Source organism: Girardinichthys multiradiatus, unplaced genomic scaffold, assembly GCF_021462225.1.
Source record: "Girardinichthys multiradiatus isolate DD_20200921_A unplaced genomic scaffold, DD_fGirMul_XY1 scaffold_25, whole genome shotgun sequence".
NCBI lineage: Eukaryota > Metazoa > Chordata > Actinopteri > Cyprinodontiformes > Goodeidae > Girardinichthys > Girardinichthys multiradiatus.
The window spans coordinates 418,862-437,349 of NW_025917678.1; the positions used below are offsets into that span (position 1 = coordinate 418,862).

At 42.2% G+C, this 18,488-nt stretch overlaps 1 protein-coding gene across 2 annotated transcripts; it reads right to left on the reverse strand.

The window, feature by feature from the left end:
• Positions 1-351: 351 nt before the first annotated feature.
• LOC124865119 (protein NLRC3-like) lies at positions 352-17,599 on the reverse strand. Of its 2 annotated transcripts, XM_047360092.1 has the most exons (11): positions 17,441-17,599; positions 11,294-11,411; positions 11,096-11,209; positions 9,883-10,002; positions 8,478-8,556; positions 8,088-8,316; positions 6,154-7,948; positions 5,008-5,181; positions 2,827-2,988; positions 1,192-1,235; positions 352-1,047 (listed from the first exon to the last, which is right to left on the reverse strand). In XM_047360092.1, the coding sequence occupies exons 2-11, from the start codon at positions 11,380-11,382 to the stop codon at positions 527-529; spliced, it is 3,327 nt and encodes a 1,108-aa protein (XP_047216048.1). In that variant the 5' UTR covers positions 11,383-11,411; positions 17,441-17,599; the 3' UTR covers positions 352-526. The 2 variants fall into 2 exon arrangements, with proteins under 2 accessions (XP_047216048.1, XP_047216049.1); XM_047360093.1 differs by lacking the exon at positions 9,883-10,002.
• Between the last annotated feature and the right edge of the window lie 889 nt (positions 17,600-18,488).

An 18,488-nucleotide genomic window follows, 5' to 3' on the forward strand; every position in this document is an offset into this window, starting at 1 on the left:
CAAATCAGTTCCAGAAACCCTGAGCTTCACAGCCCACAGATCCTGAGGAGGCAGCCTGTTTATCTGGGACTAAAGTACAAAACTGTTCAGATCAGATGAAGAAAAACTACATTAGTGACACAAACAAGAAACATGACAGAAAAGATTGGAGATAGAAATGTTAAAACTTCGTCTGATGGAGATATTAAGAGCCAGGATCAACATTTACTGGAAGAGACATAAAGAACCAGTAAAGAACCAACTCCAGCAGTAGTCTTGGTATAGCACTAAAAGCACATTGGAGGAAAAACCCTAAATGATGCTTTGACTGGAAACAGAACCAAACCTTTGGATCCTGGAATAATCCCAGCTTCCATCTTTAAAGGACTGGAAGAAGACGAAGTTTACAAGGAATCTTTTCCAAGAGTTTCAGAAAGAAACCGACTGAATGTGAAAATGTTTCTGAGTGAAAGAGACAGACATGTAGAGACTGAACTATCTGTTCAACAGTGAGAGTGTTTCTCTGACAGGAGGAGACTCTTTAGACTCAACACAGAAACACGGAGGAACCAGGACCGATCCAGAATCCAGGATAAAGAGGTTCAGTGAATGTCGTGTTGAAGGTGTGGAGGTGGATCAATGAGTCTGAGGAGACTCTGTAGAAGGACAAAATGCCAGCAGGACAGTCCACATACACTGCTACTCTGTTAGAGACAGAGGAGGAAGAGGGTATTCTCATGTTATTGTGCCAGACAGAGTAACCATCACCAGAGCAGCTCAGACTCCAGGACCGATCATTGTATCCAAACCAACAGTCATCTCTGAGATCTTTCCTCCTGATTCTTCTGTAACTCACACATATAAAAACATCTCCTCTCCACTCAACCTCCCAGTAACAGCGACCAGTCAGACCATCACTACACAGCAGCTGAGCACACCAGTAATCAAATCTGTCTGGATGATCAGGATATGACTGAAGCTCCTCCACCCATGTCACCTTCCTGTTGTCTTCAGACAGTTGGAGTTTTCTGCTCACTGTGTTTGTGTCGATTGTGAGCTGACAGGAATCTGATGGAGAGAACAAACACAATCCAGCTGCAGTTATTGATCATTTATTGACACTTTGATGATGACTCCTGAATGAGTGATGGACAGTTTGAAGATGGTTGAATGTGAGCTGCTTTGTTGTCATCAAATGAAAAACACACTTACACTTCCTCAGACCTGGTTTCAACCATCGGACTCCAGCAGGCTCCCTGAAAGGAGGAGGAGGGTCAGACCATCAGTCTCTTTCAGCAGCAAACATGGACATTGTAATAGATCAGATCAGATTCCACTCTGACATGCTGCTGGAAGAAGTGGATCTGGATCATTTGGACTCTGTGACCTGCTGCATACGTTGTCTGGTCCATTGTGGGAGGAACCAGACTCATAGAGCAGTATCAACCAAGACAACATGACGCAGCCTGTACTGTCTGTCAGTTGCTAACAATGAACTATGCTGTATAAAGCTGCTCATGACTGAGGAACCTTGGCTCATGTCTGGGTCAGCCAAGCTGCAGTCAGCCAGGCCTCTGGACCCAATTCTCTTCATTTCCTACTTTTTACATTAAAGAGTCCAAATCAACCAAGCTGGCTTTTCCTGTCTCATTACTGAAGGTTCTGCCACAGCAGACATTACATGGCTCGGTTCTTCTTCACTCAGAAGACAACTGTCCAACATTTGGACTCATCCATTTGAATGGAGCGTCTCTAAAGTTCTGTCCTGTAGTTGTCATGTTTCAGCCCAGTTTGAACTCATTCTTTTCATTTCATCTTTTTGAATCAGGCAGGAGGAGGACACCATCCAGTCTGGTTCTTCATCTCCAGTTTGAAGAACACTCACATCATCAAGGTTTATTTAGTCCAACATCCACACTGAGACTGAAGCTGATTGATGATATAAGAGACAATCAAGCAGGTTCTTCAGCATCTATCAGCTCTGCTTCCTGGACAAGATGAGCTGCAGCAGCTTCATCTGCTCAAAGATCTTCATCAAAGAGTCCTGACCTGTCTGAGACTTGAACTATTAAAGTCCTCTGCTATGATAGGAGCAGCATCCAGGTGACTGTTCTGATCTTCACTGAGCTCATCATGTAGTGCAGTCAAAGCTAGATCTTTCTCTGCCTGAGGTGGAATATAGACAGCTGTGTTTGTTACTGATGGAAACGTTCTGATCCAGAAGGATGGTCAGAGCAGGTAAACTGATGGACAGATGCTCCAGATGTGCTAAATCATAATGGGAAAGTCCTGATGTTCTCACCATCAAACCATCTGTTATTAGATATGACACACACTCCACCACCTGGTGATGTTCCTGCCTTTGCTGTTCTGTCCACCCAGTGCAGGGTAAAACAATTGGACCGTATCATGGTGAGGTCCAGAACCACTGAGGTTCTCCATGTCTCAGAGAAGCAGACAAGGTTAAAATCTCTGATGTTCTGCTGTAACTTTACTCTGGACACAGATGATCCAGTTTGATGTCCAGAAACTGGGGAACCAACAACCATCATCCGCTGGGAACTGGATGATGGTGTGTTTGTTCACTGGGTCCGGTTCTGACCAAAACCTAAAACCAGAGCCCGGTCAGAGGGACCAGGACAGCGTTTGATCTTGGTCCCACATGATTCTAAATAAGACAATGAAACAGATGATGAACTGACAGCTGTCTGTTCCAGCTGAGAAACTAACGACTCAGAAGGATTTACCAGAAAATCATCAACTTAGCATTTAAACCATTTTAATTTGTGAAATAGAGAATACTGTTCCTCATTAAAACCCAAAAGATCCAGTTTGATGAATCTTCACCTGAATATTTCCATTGTATAGTCTGAACCAGATGGCAACTTCTCCCCTGAATCTTGTAGGTTGTTGTTCTGCAGGTCAACTTCTCTCAGACAGCAGGACTGGGAGCTAAGAACTGATGACAGAACTTCACAAGTTCTCCCTGAGAGGTTACAGGATCTAAGTCTGAGAGACAAAATGAAACAAAAGACTTTAGACTTTAAATAAAACTGCACTACACCTTCAGTCCAGCAGATGGCCTTTACTATTTTTAAAAGATTTTTAGCTAATAACTTTTTTTTTGCTTCAACTGATAAATGATAGATGATGAGCAGCTTTAGAGTTATACAGTTAATTAAAACCTTCGATTAATCCTTAAGTTTTATTGGAAAAGTTTAAAACATTAGTTTACATTTAATTTTATACCAACCTGCACCAGGCCAGAGTTGTTGCTTTACAACCTCAATAACTACTAAACACTGATTAACACTTATTTTACTTTTATTATCATCAGACAAACTCTTGTCAGATATCTACAGCACAACAAGAAAAATGTCTAGTAAAAATATGATGTACTTCAGTCCAGAAGTACAGGGAATTGATACCTTGACTGTCTAATTATAACCAAATATTTATTTCAAGTAGAAGATGCATAGACAGTGAAGTAGATGATAGCAGGACAGAAGGGTCAAAGGGATCACAGAGCTTTTAGAAAGCTGCATCCAAACCTGGAACTGTGGTCTCCCCTCCTGCAGAGTTGATTGCATAAAACTATGAAAAAGGATCAAATATTCACACTAGACTAAGGACTTCCACCGGTTCTGCTTCAAACTTAAAGATGAAATAACTACATTCAGTGTTGACTACTTTGAAAAAAAGAAATGCTAGTCTGTTTTTTATTTCCTTGTTTTCCTTCAAATAGTTTAAAAAGGCAATTTGAAGGAACATTTTCTTATATGAAAAGACTATCTTAGGGAATTGTGTATTTTTATGAACATGGAAAATTTAAAGTGCTCTGTTAATTATTAATACATTTTCCTACAGAACTGTGGCACAACAGTTTACAGTTAACTCCTACATTATATAGAAATGTCAAACAATTCCATCGAAAAATATTACATTATCTATTCTGGTACTTGCTTATTCACCACATACCTACTAAACACTTTGTATTAATTTCAGTGGCGACAAACAGATAACAGGTAGCAGGAAATCCCAGAGTGCCGTGAAAGTAAAGCCCTTAGAAAGTGATATTACCCAGGATAACTTTGAATCGAAATGCATCCTGGGCTTCCTAAACCCAGGGCTTAAATGCGTCTAAACTGCATGTTTTGAAAGCAACATAATTTACAGCGAGCGTCATGTTGAGTGTGTTAGGAACGAGATGTGATGCTACATTTGACAATATTGTCTTTCTAAGCTAGCTTAACACTAACAATAGCCCAATGTTAAAGTGATGATTCTGTCAGTTTTTAGTTTCAGTGTTAGCATGAGTGTCAGTCTGTATTGAGGCAATTAGCTGTTGTCTGCTTAATAAAGTAACTTACATATTCAAATGGTTCCTTTTAATTTGCATGGGTGACTAGATACACTTATGGCATATCTTAGCAAACTTTTCAAAGAATATTATTCTATAATAATGTAACCCCTGTTCACTTTTCCCCTATGAACAGTGCCCAGATTCTCTGACCTACACTCTATTGAATTCTACACACCTGTGCCCTCATGAGTAATGAGTGTTTTAATGGGTAACAGTGTATCTTGTGAGTAGAGTGTGCAACTGATATCTCCCTGGCTTCTGATCCCTGGACATCGACCTTGTTTCTGCCTCCTGACTGTCGCCCTCTGCCTTACCCCCGGATCCGTCAGCCCAGTACTGGATCTGATCATAACGTCAGACCAAGGATTCCCGTTCACAGCCTCTCTGACTCACTGTGACGTCACCCTGGAGCTGAAAATCAGCATCCTTGCTCTCCCACAGATTCTGAGAAGGTCAGTGGCTACAAATAACAGAGTTTTGTTATAACTGGAAGTTTTCATTCTTTTGTTTTGGTGTCACCTTTTAAAGTTACCATACAGAACATTGCATTAAGCACTTAGTTCTGCACATATACATTCTGCATGTTTTCAGGAAGAAAAAAAGGTTTGTTGGTACCAGAAACTAGATGATGTTCACAGTAATTAAGTCATTATTGTTGTTCATACCTGAGAGATTCCAGTTTGCAGTTTGGACTCTTCAGTCCAGAAGACAGCAGCTCGACTCCAGAATCCTGCAGCTTGTTGTTACTCAGGTCCATCTCTCTCAGATTAGAGGACTGGGAGCTCAGAACTGAGGCTAGAACTTCACAGCTTCTCTCTGAGAGGTTACAGTTCTTCAATCTGAAGAGACAGAGATCAAAATGAATAAGAACAATTGTGATGGAATAAAACTAAATAAAAACATATTATAGTATTAAACAAGACAGATGAAACTGATTCATAAAATAAGAACTCAGAAACTCTAAAGCAATGCAGTTAATGCAGCTGCTTGCAAATAGTGTAAAACTAAATGATGTTTCCACATAACACTATTCCAGATTGGACCAAAGGTTCTGATGCATATTTACTCCTCCTTTAAACACTGTGGGACGAGCAGTAAAATGAAAATCATGATGGAAATAGAAAGAAAGTTATTACTAAAGGGAAGAACATTAAGAAAGCAGAACAGAACAGAAATCTGAATATTAATTATCGGAACCAAGCAGCAATATTCTGCTATTTTAATTAATAGTCCCTATTTTTAGGAAATGTGTGTTGTGACCTTTAACCCCTATAGTCATGATAATGTAAGCCTGTTTAATCCTTGAAAAACCTTTGGGCCCAAATTGGATCATTTTGTTTTATTTAAGTTTTTTAAAGGCTAATTATATGAAGAACTGGAAGATATTGACCAATTTGTCTTTTTCACTTTGAAATAAATCAGAGAATCTCATGAGAAAACATGGAAAAAGACAAATTACAAAATAAATAAATTGATTTTATATCTATTTTAGGTCATAAGGAACTAAACAGAATGTATGTGGTATAAGTGAAAAAGAAGTACATAAATTGAGCCATTTTTATTCTACTTCTAGGAGATTAACCATTTTGGTACCAGATTCTAAGTGTCAGTCGGGTCTTGTGGGATAAAAATAGTTTCTAAAACAACTTGACAAGTGTTTATTTTTATTAAACACATTTTGAGAGAACTGAGAGTCAAACATATATACTTTCTAATAAATCCTTAGTTGTTGAGCAGAACATCCAGGATAATAGTCACTCTTTCCTGGTTTTAGCTCCTGGTGTCAAAACCCAAATTCTGTCAGAACTTACAGAACTTTGTTTGAAGCTTTGACCACTGGCAGCAGCCTGAGAAGAGCCTCCTCTGAAGCAGAGTATTTCTCCAGGTCAAACACATCCAGATCTTCTCCTGATGACAGTAAGATGAAGACCAGAGCTGACCACTGAGCAGGAGACAGTTTATCTGTGGAGAGACTTCCTGAACTCAGAAACTGTTGGATCTCCTGGACCAGAGAACGATCATTCAGTTCATTCAGACAGTGGAACAGGTTGATGCTTTTCTCTGCAGACAGGTTCTCATTGATCTTCTCCTTGATGTACTGAACTGTTCCCTCATTGGTCTGTGAGCTACTTCCTGTCTTTGTCAGCAGACCTTGTAGGAGAGTCTGATTGGTCTCCACTGAAAGACCCAGGAGGAAGCGGAGGAACAAGTCCAGGTGTCCATTTGGACTCTGTAAGGCCTCGTCCACAGCACTCTGATGGAGTCTTGTTAGATTTGGTTTGTTAAATAATTTCGACCAAGCAGAAATATTTTTCTGGTCTTCCATCAGATTGACACCAGAGTTGATGAAGGTCCGATGGACATGAAGAGCAGCCAGAAACTCCTGAACACTCAGATGGACGAAGCAGAACACCTTGTCCTGGTACAGCCCTCTCTCCTCTCTAAAGATCTGTGTGAACACTCCTGAGTACACTGAGGCTGCTCTGATATCGATGCCACACTCTGTCAGGTCTGATTCATAGAAGATCAGGTTTCCTTTCTGCAGCTGATCAAAAGACAGTTTTCCCAGAGACTCAATCATCTTCCTGCTCTCTGGACTCCAGTGTGGATCTATCTCAGATCCTCCATCATACTTGACCTTCTTCACTTTGGTCTGAACCACCAGGAAGTGGATGAACATCTCAGTCAGGGTGTTGGGCAGCTCTCCTCCCTCTCTGGTCTTCAACACATCCTCCAGAACCGTAGCAGTGATCCAGCAGAAGACTGGGATGTGGCACATGATGTGGAGGCTTCTTGATGTCTTCATGTGGGAGATGATCCTGCTGGCCTGCTCCTCATCTCTGAATCTCTTCCTGAAGTACTCCTCCTTCTGTGGGTCAGTGAACCCTCTGACCTCTGTCACCATGCCAACACACTCAGGAGGGATCTGATTGGCTGCTGCAGGTCGTGTGGTTATCCAGAGGAGAGCAGAGGGAAGCAGTTTCCCCCTGATGAGGTTTGTCAGCAGAACATCCACTGAGGTGGACTCTGTAACATCAGTCAGGATCTCCTTGTTGTGGAAGTCCAGAGGAAGTAGACTCTCATCCAGACCATCAAAGATGAACAGAACCTGGAAGTGTTCAAAGCTGCAGATTTCTTTGGTTTCAGTGAAGAAGTGATGAACAAGGTCCACCAAGCTGAACTTTTTCTCTTTCAGCACATTCAGCTCTCTGAAGGTGAATGGAAATATGAACTGGATGTTCTGGTGGGCTTTGTCTTCAGCCCAGTCCAGAGTGAACTTCTGGGTTAAGACTGTTTTCCCAATGCCAGCCACTCCCTTTGTCATCACTGTTCTGATTGGTTGATCTCTTCCAGGTCGGACTTTAAAGATGTCTTCTTGTCTGATGGTTGTTTCTGGTCTGTGTGGTTTCCTGGATGCTGTTTCAATCTGTCTGACCTCATGTTCATCATTGACCTCTCCAGTCCCTCCCTCTGTGATGTAGAGCTCTGTGTAGATCTGGTTCAGAAGGGTTGGACTTCCTGCTTTAGCAATCCCCTCAAACACACACTGGAACCTCTTCTTCAGACCAGATTTAAGTTCATGTTTGCAAACTGAGGAAAAAAGTCCTGAATGAAGACAAAATATTATTAGCAATGAAACAAATTCCTCTAAACAGAGCATTTAAATATCTGTTTTTCTGCTCTTGAGACTGAAATAAATTCAGCATTTATCCTCCAGGTTAAATCTGCAGAGAAGTCCTCTTACTGCTCTGCAGACGTTCAGCCAGCTCCTCCTGCTTCATCTTCTTCAGGAAGTTCAGTGTGATCTTCACAAAAGCCTCTCTGTTGCTCCTCCTCTGCTCTTCATCCTCACCTTCCAACACCTCCTCATCCTCCCACTGACTCTCTAAGCCTTCTGGGTCATCTGGACTCAGAACCTTCTGGATCTTCTTCAGCTCGTTCTTCACAAAAGTAACAATGTTGTCCTCCAGCAGCTGGAACAGAACAATATATGAAGGACACATCAGACTGAGATCATGGAGCCAAACATCAGGTCCATGTTGGACAGACTGACAGTCCTCTGGTCTACAAAGTGCAGCATGGAGATGACTGTGAACAGAACCGATGGAGAAGTAGTTGTTGTACATGTACAGACCATAAATATGGAGTCCAGCTGTGTTTGATGCTGCTGGGCAGACGGACCACTGGGAACCTCTGAGTTCTGCTGGTCCACTCTGTGGAGGAACCAGGAAACAATTATGTATTTTAATTATTATTATAATTATGATACTAATTCAAATAGAATTAATAGGTTTAACACATCAAATATAAACAGAAGATAATAAAACATTAAAACAGGAAAATTCATTCAGTGATTTTTCTAACGTCCTTAAAATGTGTTTAAATCCTTCAGTTACATTAAGCTGCACATCTCCAGCTCCTGTTGCAGTTTGTTAGAAAATGAGTTTTTTCAACCTTTAGCATCCCTAACCCTAACCCTACTGAAGGAACAGTAAATCTAATACAAGTCTGTGATCAGAGGCTGCAGCTGCTCTGTTTCAATGACTGACAGGAAGCTGGAGACACAGTTATTAAGCCAAGAACTGATCTGGAAATGAAAATATTCCAGTGCAACAGTCTGTGTGAGAACAATGAAGGCAAGTTAATCAGACAGAACAAAGTCCAAAGGTAGGTAAGAGGTTTACATCCTGAGATGAATCTGTGTGCTTCATGATGAACATCGTCCAACATCTGCAGAGAGCTAACAGGAGGATTCATGTCCAGAAATAATGTTGCTGTGAGGTAAGAAGGTGGCTGCAACAAGTCATTTCTTTACTTTAAATGGAAACATTATTCATTCCTATAGAAGAAAACCTAGTTTTAATTTGACATTTTAGATTTGAGTTTCAGATTTAAGCAAATATAAATCAATTTAAAAGGAAACGCGACCTTAGTCAGTAAAGTTAATGTATTTCCACTGGTGAATTATTTTGTTTTTCCTCCATATCTTCACCACCAGTAAAAAATCTTACCTTAAACAGTTTCTATTTATTTCTATTTATTTACAGTCTCACACTTAAACCTACGAGTTAAATATGATCAGATAAAAAGGGTTGGTTGTTAATTTGGTCATTTATCTTGTATTATCTGCCCTCCTTTAGTTCTTCACTTTAAAAGTTGTCTGATTCAACATATGAATTAAAACTGAGGGAGAAAAACATCAGAAGCACAAATTCAGGAACAAAACAATCCACTAGAGTCTGAACTGGGAACACACTTATTTTGTCATTGATTATTTCTTTAAAATGGTGAACCTGAATTATGTCTTCAGCTGGAATCAGCCTGACCCCTGCTGGACCAACAGGTGAACTACAGACACTTAGAAACACCTCCAACAATGTTTACCCTGAACTCACTGGAGACTGAATTTGTGGAAAAGCTTCCAGCAAAAACAAACAGTTTCATAAATAGGAATAAAAATGTGGAAAAATGTGGAATTAAAACATTTCAAACTGAATCAGTTCAGTTTCATACAGTTAAAACATTTAGACAGAGCTCACCTCTTTGCAGCTGAAGGTTGATCTGATTTAAAATGAATAAGAAAATCCTTTGAATCATCGCTCTTTAAGGACACACAGCTGGGTTCTGGTTCTGGTTCTGGTTTGAGGGTCTGTTGAATCCTGAAGGAAAAACACTGAATTCAAACTTAGTCTAATAATGTATTTAAAGTTAAACCCTGAAGCTCAGAACTCTAAAGTGTCTCACAGTGGCTCTTGTTTGAAGAGGATCCAAATATTCCTGGTTTCACTGTAAACCATATATTAATGATGGATTAATAATTAGCTCTGATGATCATTAATAAGGGATGATGTTTTGGTTTGGTAGCAGGAACTGAACAATAATCAGAAAGTTTTTCTGTAGAACAGTGTTTGATGTGTTCTGATCTTCTATCCTGACAAACTTTCTTCCTTTGGATCAGAGTCAGAACTGCTGATGGAGAAACAAGTTCATTTATCTTCTTGTCGTTTGTTTTACTTGTTCTAGTCTTAAACTGATGATGGAACCCCTTTAGAGCAGCAGCTTTATTCTCAGCTCATCATTTCTGAGCTTCTGGAAAGCTTTTTATGGTCATACAGGCCATGGTGGTGCATTCAAGGACCTTTCATAAATCAAGTAATCCACACTAAATGTCCTCTAAAACATTGATCTTGTTCTCATCATCAGACTTCATCACAGCAGCACGTAGATGATCTTGTATTGTTGATGACATTTAGTGGCTGCTGAAGGAGACTGTGGAGCAGTTTGCTGATAATAAGACTGATGATCATTTTGAATGAACACAAATGTACTTTAGAAGCTGTTGATTTCACTGATGTTTGCAGATAACAGTGAGAGATCATGTTTTCCATCAGATTTAGTTTGGATTATTTAGTTGACATCTAATCCTTGAATCAGCATCATGACTTGCCTACATGTGCAGTCACCTTAAGCTCTGCAGAAGCACCAACTCTGATGAACTAATGTGACACAAGGTGATACAGAATGATTCAACTGGATGGAAGAACAACTGATTTTAGCTCCAATATCATCTAACAAGATCATTTCATATCATCACAATAATACAATGGTTTGATTATTTCCATGATTTAGCATCCATCACACACTGCTTCACATGTGAACACAGACATGTGTGAGAAAGAGTTGTTTTCTCATTAATATGTTGGAATGAAGATAGTTTCAACTAATTAGTTTGAACATTTAGAAACAGCTCACCTGTTTGCAGCTGAACGTTGATCTGATTTAAAATCAATACCATCATCCTTTGACCTGTTGCTCTTTAAGGACACACAGCTGGGTCCAGGTCCAGGTTCTGGTTCTGGTAGTTTCCTGTGAATAAAGATGGTTTGGTGATGTGAGAGCTGAGCTCTGACATGGAGAAGAGTCCTGGACAGTTAGAGATGGTGATCTGACCTCTGAACTTTGCTCTGGTCCTCATGTTCTCCACACAGAGTGGTTTTAGAGGGAGGGACTCTGTCCTCTCTGTCCTCACACTGATCCATGCTGCTCAGTTCACACCTTCTACCTTCATCTGGGGAGGAAACACTCATCATTCAGCTGAACATCAACACTGACAGAAACCAGCAGGGGGCGCTCACTGCCCCATGTTAAATCCTGAAAATCCTTTGCATTCACTCACTGATGAGTCAGCATTATTCCACCTTCACCAACAGAGTCTCCGAACATACATGAACTATTAATAACCAGTTAACCCTCCAATTATCAATGTTTCAAAGTTTAACGTGTCTAAATAAATATCTGACATAAGTTTTTTGACTTCATATTTAGGTACCTTTCCTAATTTAATGACATGTATTAACATAAAATGAACATGACCATATGTTTTATGTCATGTACCCATGTTGTATGCATCGCTGTTCTTTTGGGGTCAACATATGAGAAATAGTTCACACAACATGCAGAACACACAACAAGTTTGATTTTTTCCTTGCTGTGGGCGCAGAAAAACACCATTTCTATGAAGATATTGATACTTCACACAACTTAGGGGTGGATCAAACACATAAAAGCTTGCAGAGCAGCCTCTCTGTGCTCTTTCTTCCTGCTTATTGTTGAACTGAAAATGACTTCTGAGAAAAGTTTTCTGTTAGTGAGGTGTTGTCACACTCTTTGACCATGAAAGTGACATAGAGGAGAAGTCTGAGACAGAGGTCCCGGGTCCACGGGACTCGAAGAGGGCCTTCTTTTCCTCTGTGGACAGCTTGTCGTATTCCTCTTTAGGGATGTATGTGCTTTTCTTTTGTGGACCCTGGGATTGTGGCGGTCCGTAGAATCTTCTTTGAGGTTCTTCTCTTCTCTGCAGCAGTGGTCGGTTAGGAGGGTTGACTGGAGCTTTCACACTAGCCTTAGTTGGTGGTCTGACCCCTTGTCCTGTCTCTTTTTTCCTTCTATCTTCGTAAAACTGCTGCTCCAGATCATAAGAAACTACTGCTCGATCCATCTGTGGAACTGTTGTGCCCAGCATCGGCATTTTAGCAAAAGCGATTTCTCCTCTTCTGCCTTGGGTTATTTCTCGGAGGGCTTTCACATATCTGGTTGGTGAGATTGTCTGCTTAAGCACATGCCACACCGGTGCAAGGCGCTGACCTCCGTCCATACGCAGTTTGGCTCTCCTGATCTGGGAGTCTTCATCATCCACGTCTTCCAACACTAACCTTCCATAGTGGACTTCAGCGGTTTCTTCTTTGTCTATGGGATGTGCTGTTATGTGGCAAAGCCACAGTTTTTTAGCTTCATCACATTCAGTAGCATTTCTAATCATCGACCACACATCTTTGATGTAATCTTCATTACTTTCTTCTGTTCTTTTCTCTCTAACAAAAGTATTGATCTTTTTGTATTCACGGAAAACATCACCTTCAGGGCTGGATGCCGGGCACTGTGTGGACGTTTCCTTCCTAGGCTTGTTGGCGGAGAGGGGTGCTGCAGACCGTGGAGGTTCTTCCTCTTCTTCAGCCGAGAGCTCATCTACTTGTCGCTCTGTTTCTTGCGCATACTGGTATGCGGCTTTCTTCATTCTTCTTAACATCACATCATGTACAACTCCAACATAAGCAGATCTGAACTTACTAGTTAGGGGTTGACAGGTTGCTAGGGTGTGGTAGGATGGCATAATTAGGATGTTAGCCCATTCCCCGACTGTTGCTTTCACCTTGAGTTCGACTTTATCTTCCAGCCGATCAGCCCATACAGCCGGGGTGTGGTATTCTTTCTGTCCAGCTTCTGGGATGTACGCCCGACGGCCATCATTCGCTTGAACCGGGCCCCATGTCAGGTCTCTGGCCAGTTTTTCTGAAACTCGGTAGATGTCAAACACCTCCACTGCTTTCCTTTCTCCTTTTCTCTGTCCTATCTTGAGTGGCTTGTGTGGGGTCGCAGGTTGCACAGGGATTGAAAGCAGACTTTTACTGTCATTGCTTTCCGCTCCTGAGATGTCATGTTCCGATGGTTCCTCTTCTTCTGAGCCACTGACTTCACTGTCCTCCCCTGGGTTTAGGGGGAGCCATCCTAATTGGACTCAGAAATTCCTCTATGGCTGGACTTTGCTTCATGTTCTTCTTTGTTGTTAAATTTTTAATTGGAACTGGCTCTGTTTCTTCTAGGTCTTCCAGGCTGCAACTGGCGAGGCCACGTTCCACAGCCCGCACGGAAGTTGGAGGAGCAGCTGTGTCCCTTTTTGCTTGTTGTGGCCTTTTCTCCTGACGGGGTTCTTGAGTAGTCTCACTCTGGTGTGAATAAAGTCTTTCATCAGGGTGTGATTTAATTTCGCTCCCTCTTTTGATTTTTGTCGTGTGCAGCTCTGGAGGATTTTTTGGCCTTTTCTCTTCCATCTTTTCTACTAACGCCAGCTCTCTCTTCCTTCTGCTCTCATGCTGGCTCGGTGAAGTGATGATGACTATCTCATTCAGTGAGGCACTTGACAGCAGATCCTTGACTACATGGTGTGCTGTCACAACAGTTATCTTTTCTGCTGACTCCCAGGGCAGGTTATGCGATCTCAGTCCATCTAAGCATATCATCACCCGTCTGAAGCCGTGGTTGATGGCAGCATTCAGTCCTTCTTCCAGGGCTACCCACATCTTTTCTCTGTAATCTTTCAAGTCTTCATCTTTTTTGTAAGAGGCAATGGGAGAGTGAATCACAGCATAATAAGCGAGGTCGGCCCCGCTAGTCAGATGCACCTTGGTTGCTTTATTCTGGCTCATTTTCCTCCTCAGCTCTCGAACTTCTTGTTTGTAGCTTTCCCCTGCCTCAGCTCTTAACTTCTTCCTAAATTTGGTGTTGTGGTCTTGAAGTTATCATTGGTGAAAACTAACAGCCCGTCTCCTTCCATGCACCAGGGGTCTCCGATAACTTGATAGAGTTGGGTCCCATTTTGCAGGGAAATTAGTTTTGCGTCTAACGGCAATGGGTCTAGTGTTCTCCTCATCATGACTTCGTCTGATTTCTGGGTAACCTTTCTTGGTTCTTCAAAATCCATCTTTTTTATCGTTCTGGGTTGGTTACTAGCACGGTTTGGTTTATTTTCCTGGTCATACTGGAAGGTGAGGTCTCTTACTTCACTTTGTGCAGGGTCGTGTTTCCTGTAGCTTGAGGCGTTGAGCATACTTCGGATGGTCTTTTTATGTTTCTTTAAGGAGGTGTTTAAGTTGGCCCTCTCCTGGGCGGCCTCTTGCAGATTTTGTGTGGTCCGGGCCCTGTCTCGAAGCAAACTATTCCCCCTTTTTGTGATGAATGGGGTAGTAGTTGTTTCTTGGCTGGACTCAGCGTCTCTTTGAGCCTGCTCTCAATCTGACTCGATTTCTTCATCGTCTGTTTCTTTGGTTATTTCAATAGTTGGTATCCCTAAGGGAGCTCCGTCTTCTTCTTCCTGTTCCGACTCACTAGAGTCGATCTCCATGTCCATTAACTTCACGTTGCCGCTGCTTCCAGTTGCTTTGAGTTGCTTTAAGTACTGTTGCCCCTTTCTACTCTCCGCATCCTCTTCTGTCCTTGAGTCTCTGGGGTCGGGGATTATAGAGCCCTCTTTCTGTGTCCAGTCCTCACCCTCCTCAAGCAGACTACCTTGGTCATCATCTTGGATGGCTCTGAGCTTCTTTTTGAATTCGCTCATCCTTTTGATTTCTTCGTCATATTCTCTAAACCTTGCCGCTGCTCTGGCCTTGGATCGTATGAGGATCCCGTTCAGCCCAGATTCGCTGGCAACCATCTTCACGATCGGGTTATACTTTTCGGATGGACTGTGCAGTGAGGTCAGTTTCCCCAGTACCCATAGTTCCGTGAATTGTGTCCACCACCCCAGCCACTTAACAACGTCTTCCTTCTTCTGGACTCCTTTGGGGCAGGGCACCACAGCAAGTCTGTGGTCATGTTTTATCTTTGAACAGTAATATACGTCCCCTTTTTGCAGGTGTTCTTTTAGCTCACCCACCAGTCTTTCTTCCGATTGTTCTTTGTTGAAGCTGAAGAACAGCTGCTTTACTGTCGGATCCCATGTTGAATATCAGTCTCCACTCAACAGCACTTCGATTGGTATGCTGAGTAACATTGACCTTGTCGATCTCGATCGTTCTGTTGACGGGAGCGGTCCTTCAGCTCCCTCCTCCACCTCGTCCTGTGGTTCACTCTCTCCGTCCATCGCTATGTCTTTGTCGTCTCGAGTTGTCCGTCTCCAAAGCCTCTCGAGGATCCTTCGAGTAGGGATGGATTAAGACTATTTTGGCTACTAGCTTTACTGTCCGGGTTTGGTCATTCTACCCTCAATAAAGCCCTAACCTCACCTGCATGCTATTCAGTTACTGCGAGGGTTGTGACTGATGGCCCTATCAGTCACAGACAACCTTACTCCCTTTCAGGCTGTCGGTCCTGGGTGCTCAGGCAGACACGTCTCTCTGCTTCGAGCATCCTTCTTCTGGGGCCCCTGTATCTCTGTTAGGGTCCCTGTTCGGGCGCCACCTTTCGTTGTCCGATGAGTTAACCCCTCCCACTTACTTCCCTTTTCTTAGAGGTATTGCTCAAACCAGCTCTCCATCCAACGGGTCCGGACTTCCCCAAACCTGAAGGGTCTTGCCTAACAGGCTTACTGAAAGTTCTGTTTAAGCTGGTGTCGGGAAATGACTCGCCTAGCCCCTGACAGCCTTCATCCAAAAGTCTCGCCCTTCTTCAACTGGAGGCCCGGGTGACCGAGTAGCCCTTCGCAGTCATCCTCACCTTGCACAGTCACTTTTGTTCACGGCTGCTCATTCCCTATTTTACAACTGGCACTTGGTATATGGACTAGGATAATTTTAGTAGCTCGGCACGAGCTTCAAGGACGCTGTTTTAACTTATTTGACTAAGGCAACCGTTAAAAACCTCCTATAATCTATTAGGACCAAGCAACAAGACTTTTTACCACCAATGAAAAACCAACAGTACGGTGACTTAAATAATTGAATGTCCACAACTTAACTAGAATTTTAGATGCTTTCTTTAATTAGTAGAGCTTTGGCAGGAGCAAGCAACAGCTTTAATTCAGCAATAATGATTATTTCAACGATAATAAAAACAAATCAATCAACTCAACCTGTCTTTCCCTGAAGCTGAAACTAGTGGGTTTGAGAGGCTTTGAAGATGGAAATTCTTCCATAGACCGAATGATTCCCTCTGGTAACAACGAGTGATTTCTTGAAGGAAATAGGACTTGATCCTCAGGTTTCTTCCTTTAAGTGACAAATACTGATGCTCCGAACTTCCGATGATTTACCCAGTTCTTGGTTGCAGTTTCCCTCTGGAGGTAATGGATTCTTTAATTGGACGAGTTTGGGTGAATCCAGAGGCCCAAATGAGTTAGATTCAGGACTTCCAGAAGCCTGAATCATAGAGCAATCAGCTGGCCACCAATCAAGTTCACTTCTGTTGTCTGGATAAAAAAGGCTTTAGATGAAATCAGATCCTTAAATCTGAGACACAGTCATTCAATGGCATCGGGTTGATCCTCTCTCTTAGGCAGTTAATCAGTCTGGCTGTGACTCTGGTACTCTGATCCACCTGTGGCTTATCTCCGATCTTGTTCACTGATCTTCTGCGAGGAAAACAACGTTTCTACACTCACTCACTCACTGTATTTATAGTCCAGAAAATATACCTTATTTGGTTATACTGACAAACTTGATCCGATCTTCAACGACACAGACTCTGCCATTTTTATTTGGATCATTTGTGAAATTTTCAATTCCTGGGGTAAAATGACCCCAAAGATAAGAGATGTTAATACATTTGAAGGTATCAGGAGGCCCAAAGATCAAAGTGGAGTTTGATCCAGTCTGAGAGTTTTCCCAGAGATCAACAGCACATTGCAGTCAGAGTTGGTCTGTTGGAGCAGAAAGCAGCAGCAGATGGGATGGAAGTGTAGAGTGGGATTTATTTCCTGTTGGGAACAACCTGCAGCTCCTCATCAACTCACAGACTGTTGCTCTGCAGTCTCATGTGATCTGACTCGTGTCTCATCAGGAGACTAAATCTCTGCTTGGAGACTTGAAGGAACAAAGAGGGACTTACTCAGCTTCTTCTCATGAACTTCTTCACTCTGCAGCTCTCTGCTGTCTGGACCAGGTCTGTGTAGAAGAAGAGAAACTCCTGGACTTCTTCTCCATCATCGGTCCTCTGAGTCTGAAAGCTGCTTTCACTCTGAAATCAGTCTTAAAGTTCAGCTCAGGTCAAAGATCAGCTGCTGTAACTTTATATGTAAAAAAAAAACAAAAAACATCAGCTGCTCATCATGTTGACTGTTTCAGACAATAATCTAATAATCCTGTAGATGTTCCTTCATATTCAGTAAAACTAAAACTTGGTTCTGAAATAAGAGGAGAACATGTTCTCCAAACACCAGAGAGCAGAAACACACTGTTAAATGATTAAAGTTCAAATCAACTTTAACGATGAAACAAAGTAAACTTACGGTTTCTTTAAGCAAGACAGAGAACAGAAGAAGACTTGAACAAAACAGACTCTGAGGCAGCAGAGCAGCTTCCTGGAACCAGTCAGAACTTCACCTGAGATGGAGGCGGAGCCTAAAGAGACAGGTAGGAGGAGGGGCAGTTACCATGACAACAGTTCAAGTACTTTCAGTTTGGACATTCAGGGAGGGGTTCGGATTTTAATTTATTTTAACAAACCAACATAAAGATAGATGATCCCATCCAGCAGGAGAAGGGATTTAACAACTAACTTCCCCCTTAATGAAAAAATTTAGTCATGGTTAAAATAACTTAAAAAAGAATAAATACATGTTTAAAACCCCATTAAATAACATCTTAATCTGATTTCATCAGTATTCAGATTTAACTTTATGAGTTTCTATTCACCTATGGCCATGAACTTTGGGTCATGACCGAAAGAACGAGATCCCGGATACAAGCGGCTGAAATGAGCTTCCTCCGTAGGGTGGCCGGGCACTCCCTTAGAGATAGGGTGAGGAGCTCGGCCATCCGGGAGGGGCTCGGGAGTAGAGCCGCTGCTCCTCCACATCGAGAGGAGCCAGTTGAGGTGGCTCGGGCATCTATACCGGATGCCTCCTGGACGCCTTCCTCGGGAGGTGTTCCAGGCA

Coding starts and splice junctions, on each gene's coding strand:
- LOC124865119 (XM_047360092.1), bottom strand. CDS start 11,382: ATGGATCAGTGTGAGGACAGAGAGGACAGAGTCCCTCCCTCTAAAACC. Junction 8,557..9,882: donor CAACCTTCAGCTGCAAAGAG/GTGAGCTCTGTC, acceptor GTTCCTCCACAG/AGTGGACCAGCAGAACTCAG. Junction 7,949..8,087: donor GGCTGAACGTCTGCAGAGCA/GTAAGAGGACTT, acceptor GTCTTCATTCAG/GACTTTTTTCCTCAGTTTGC.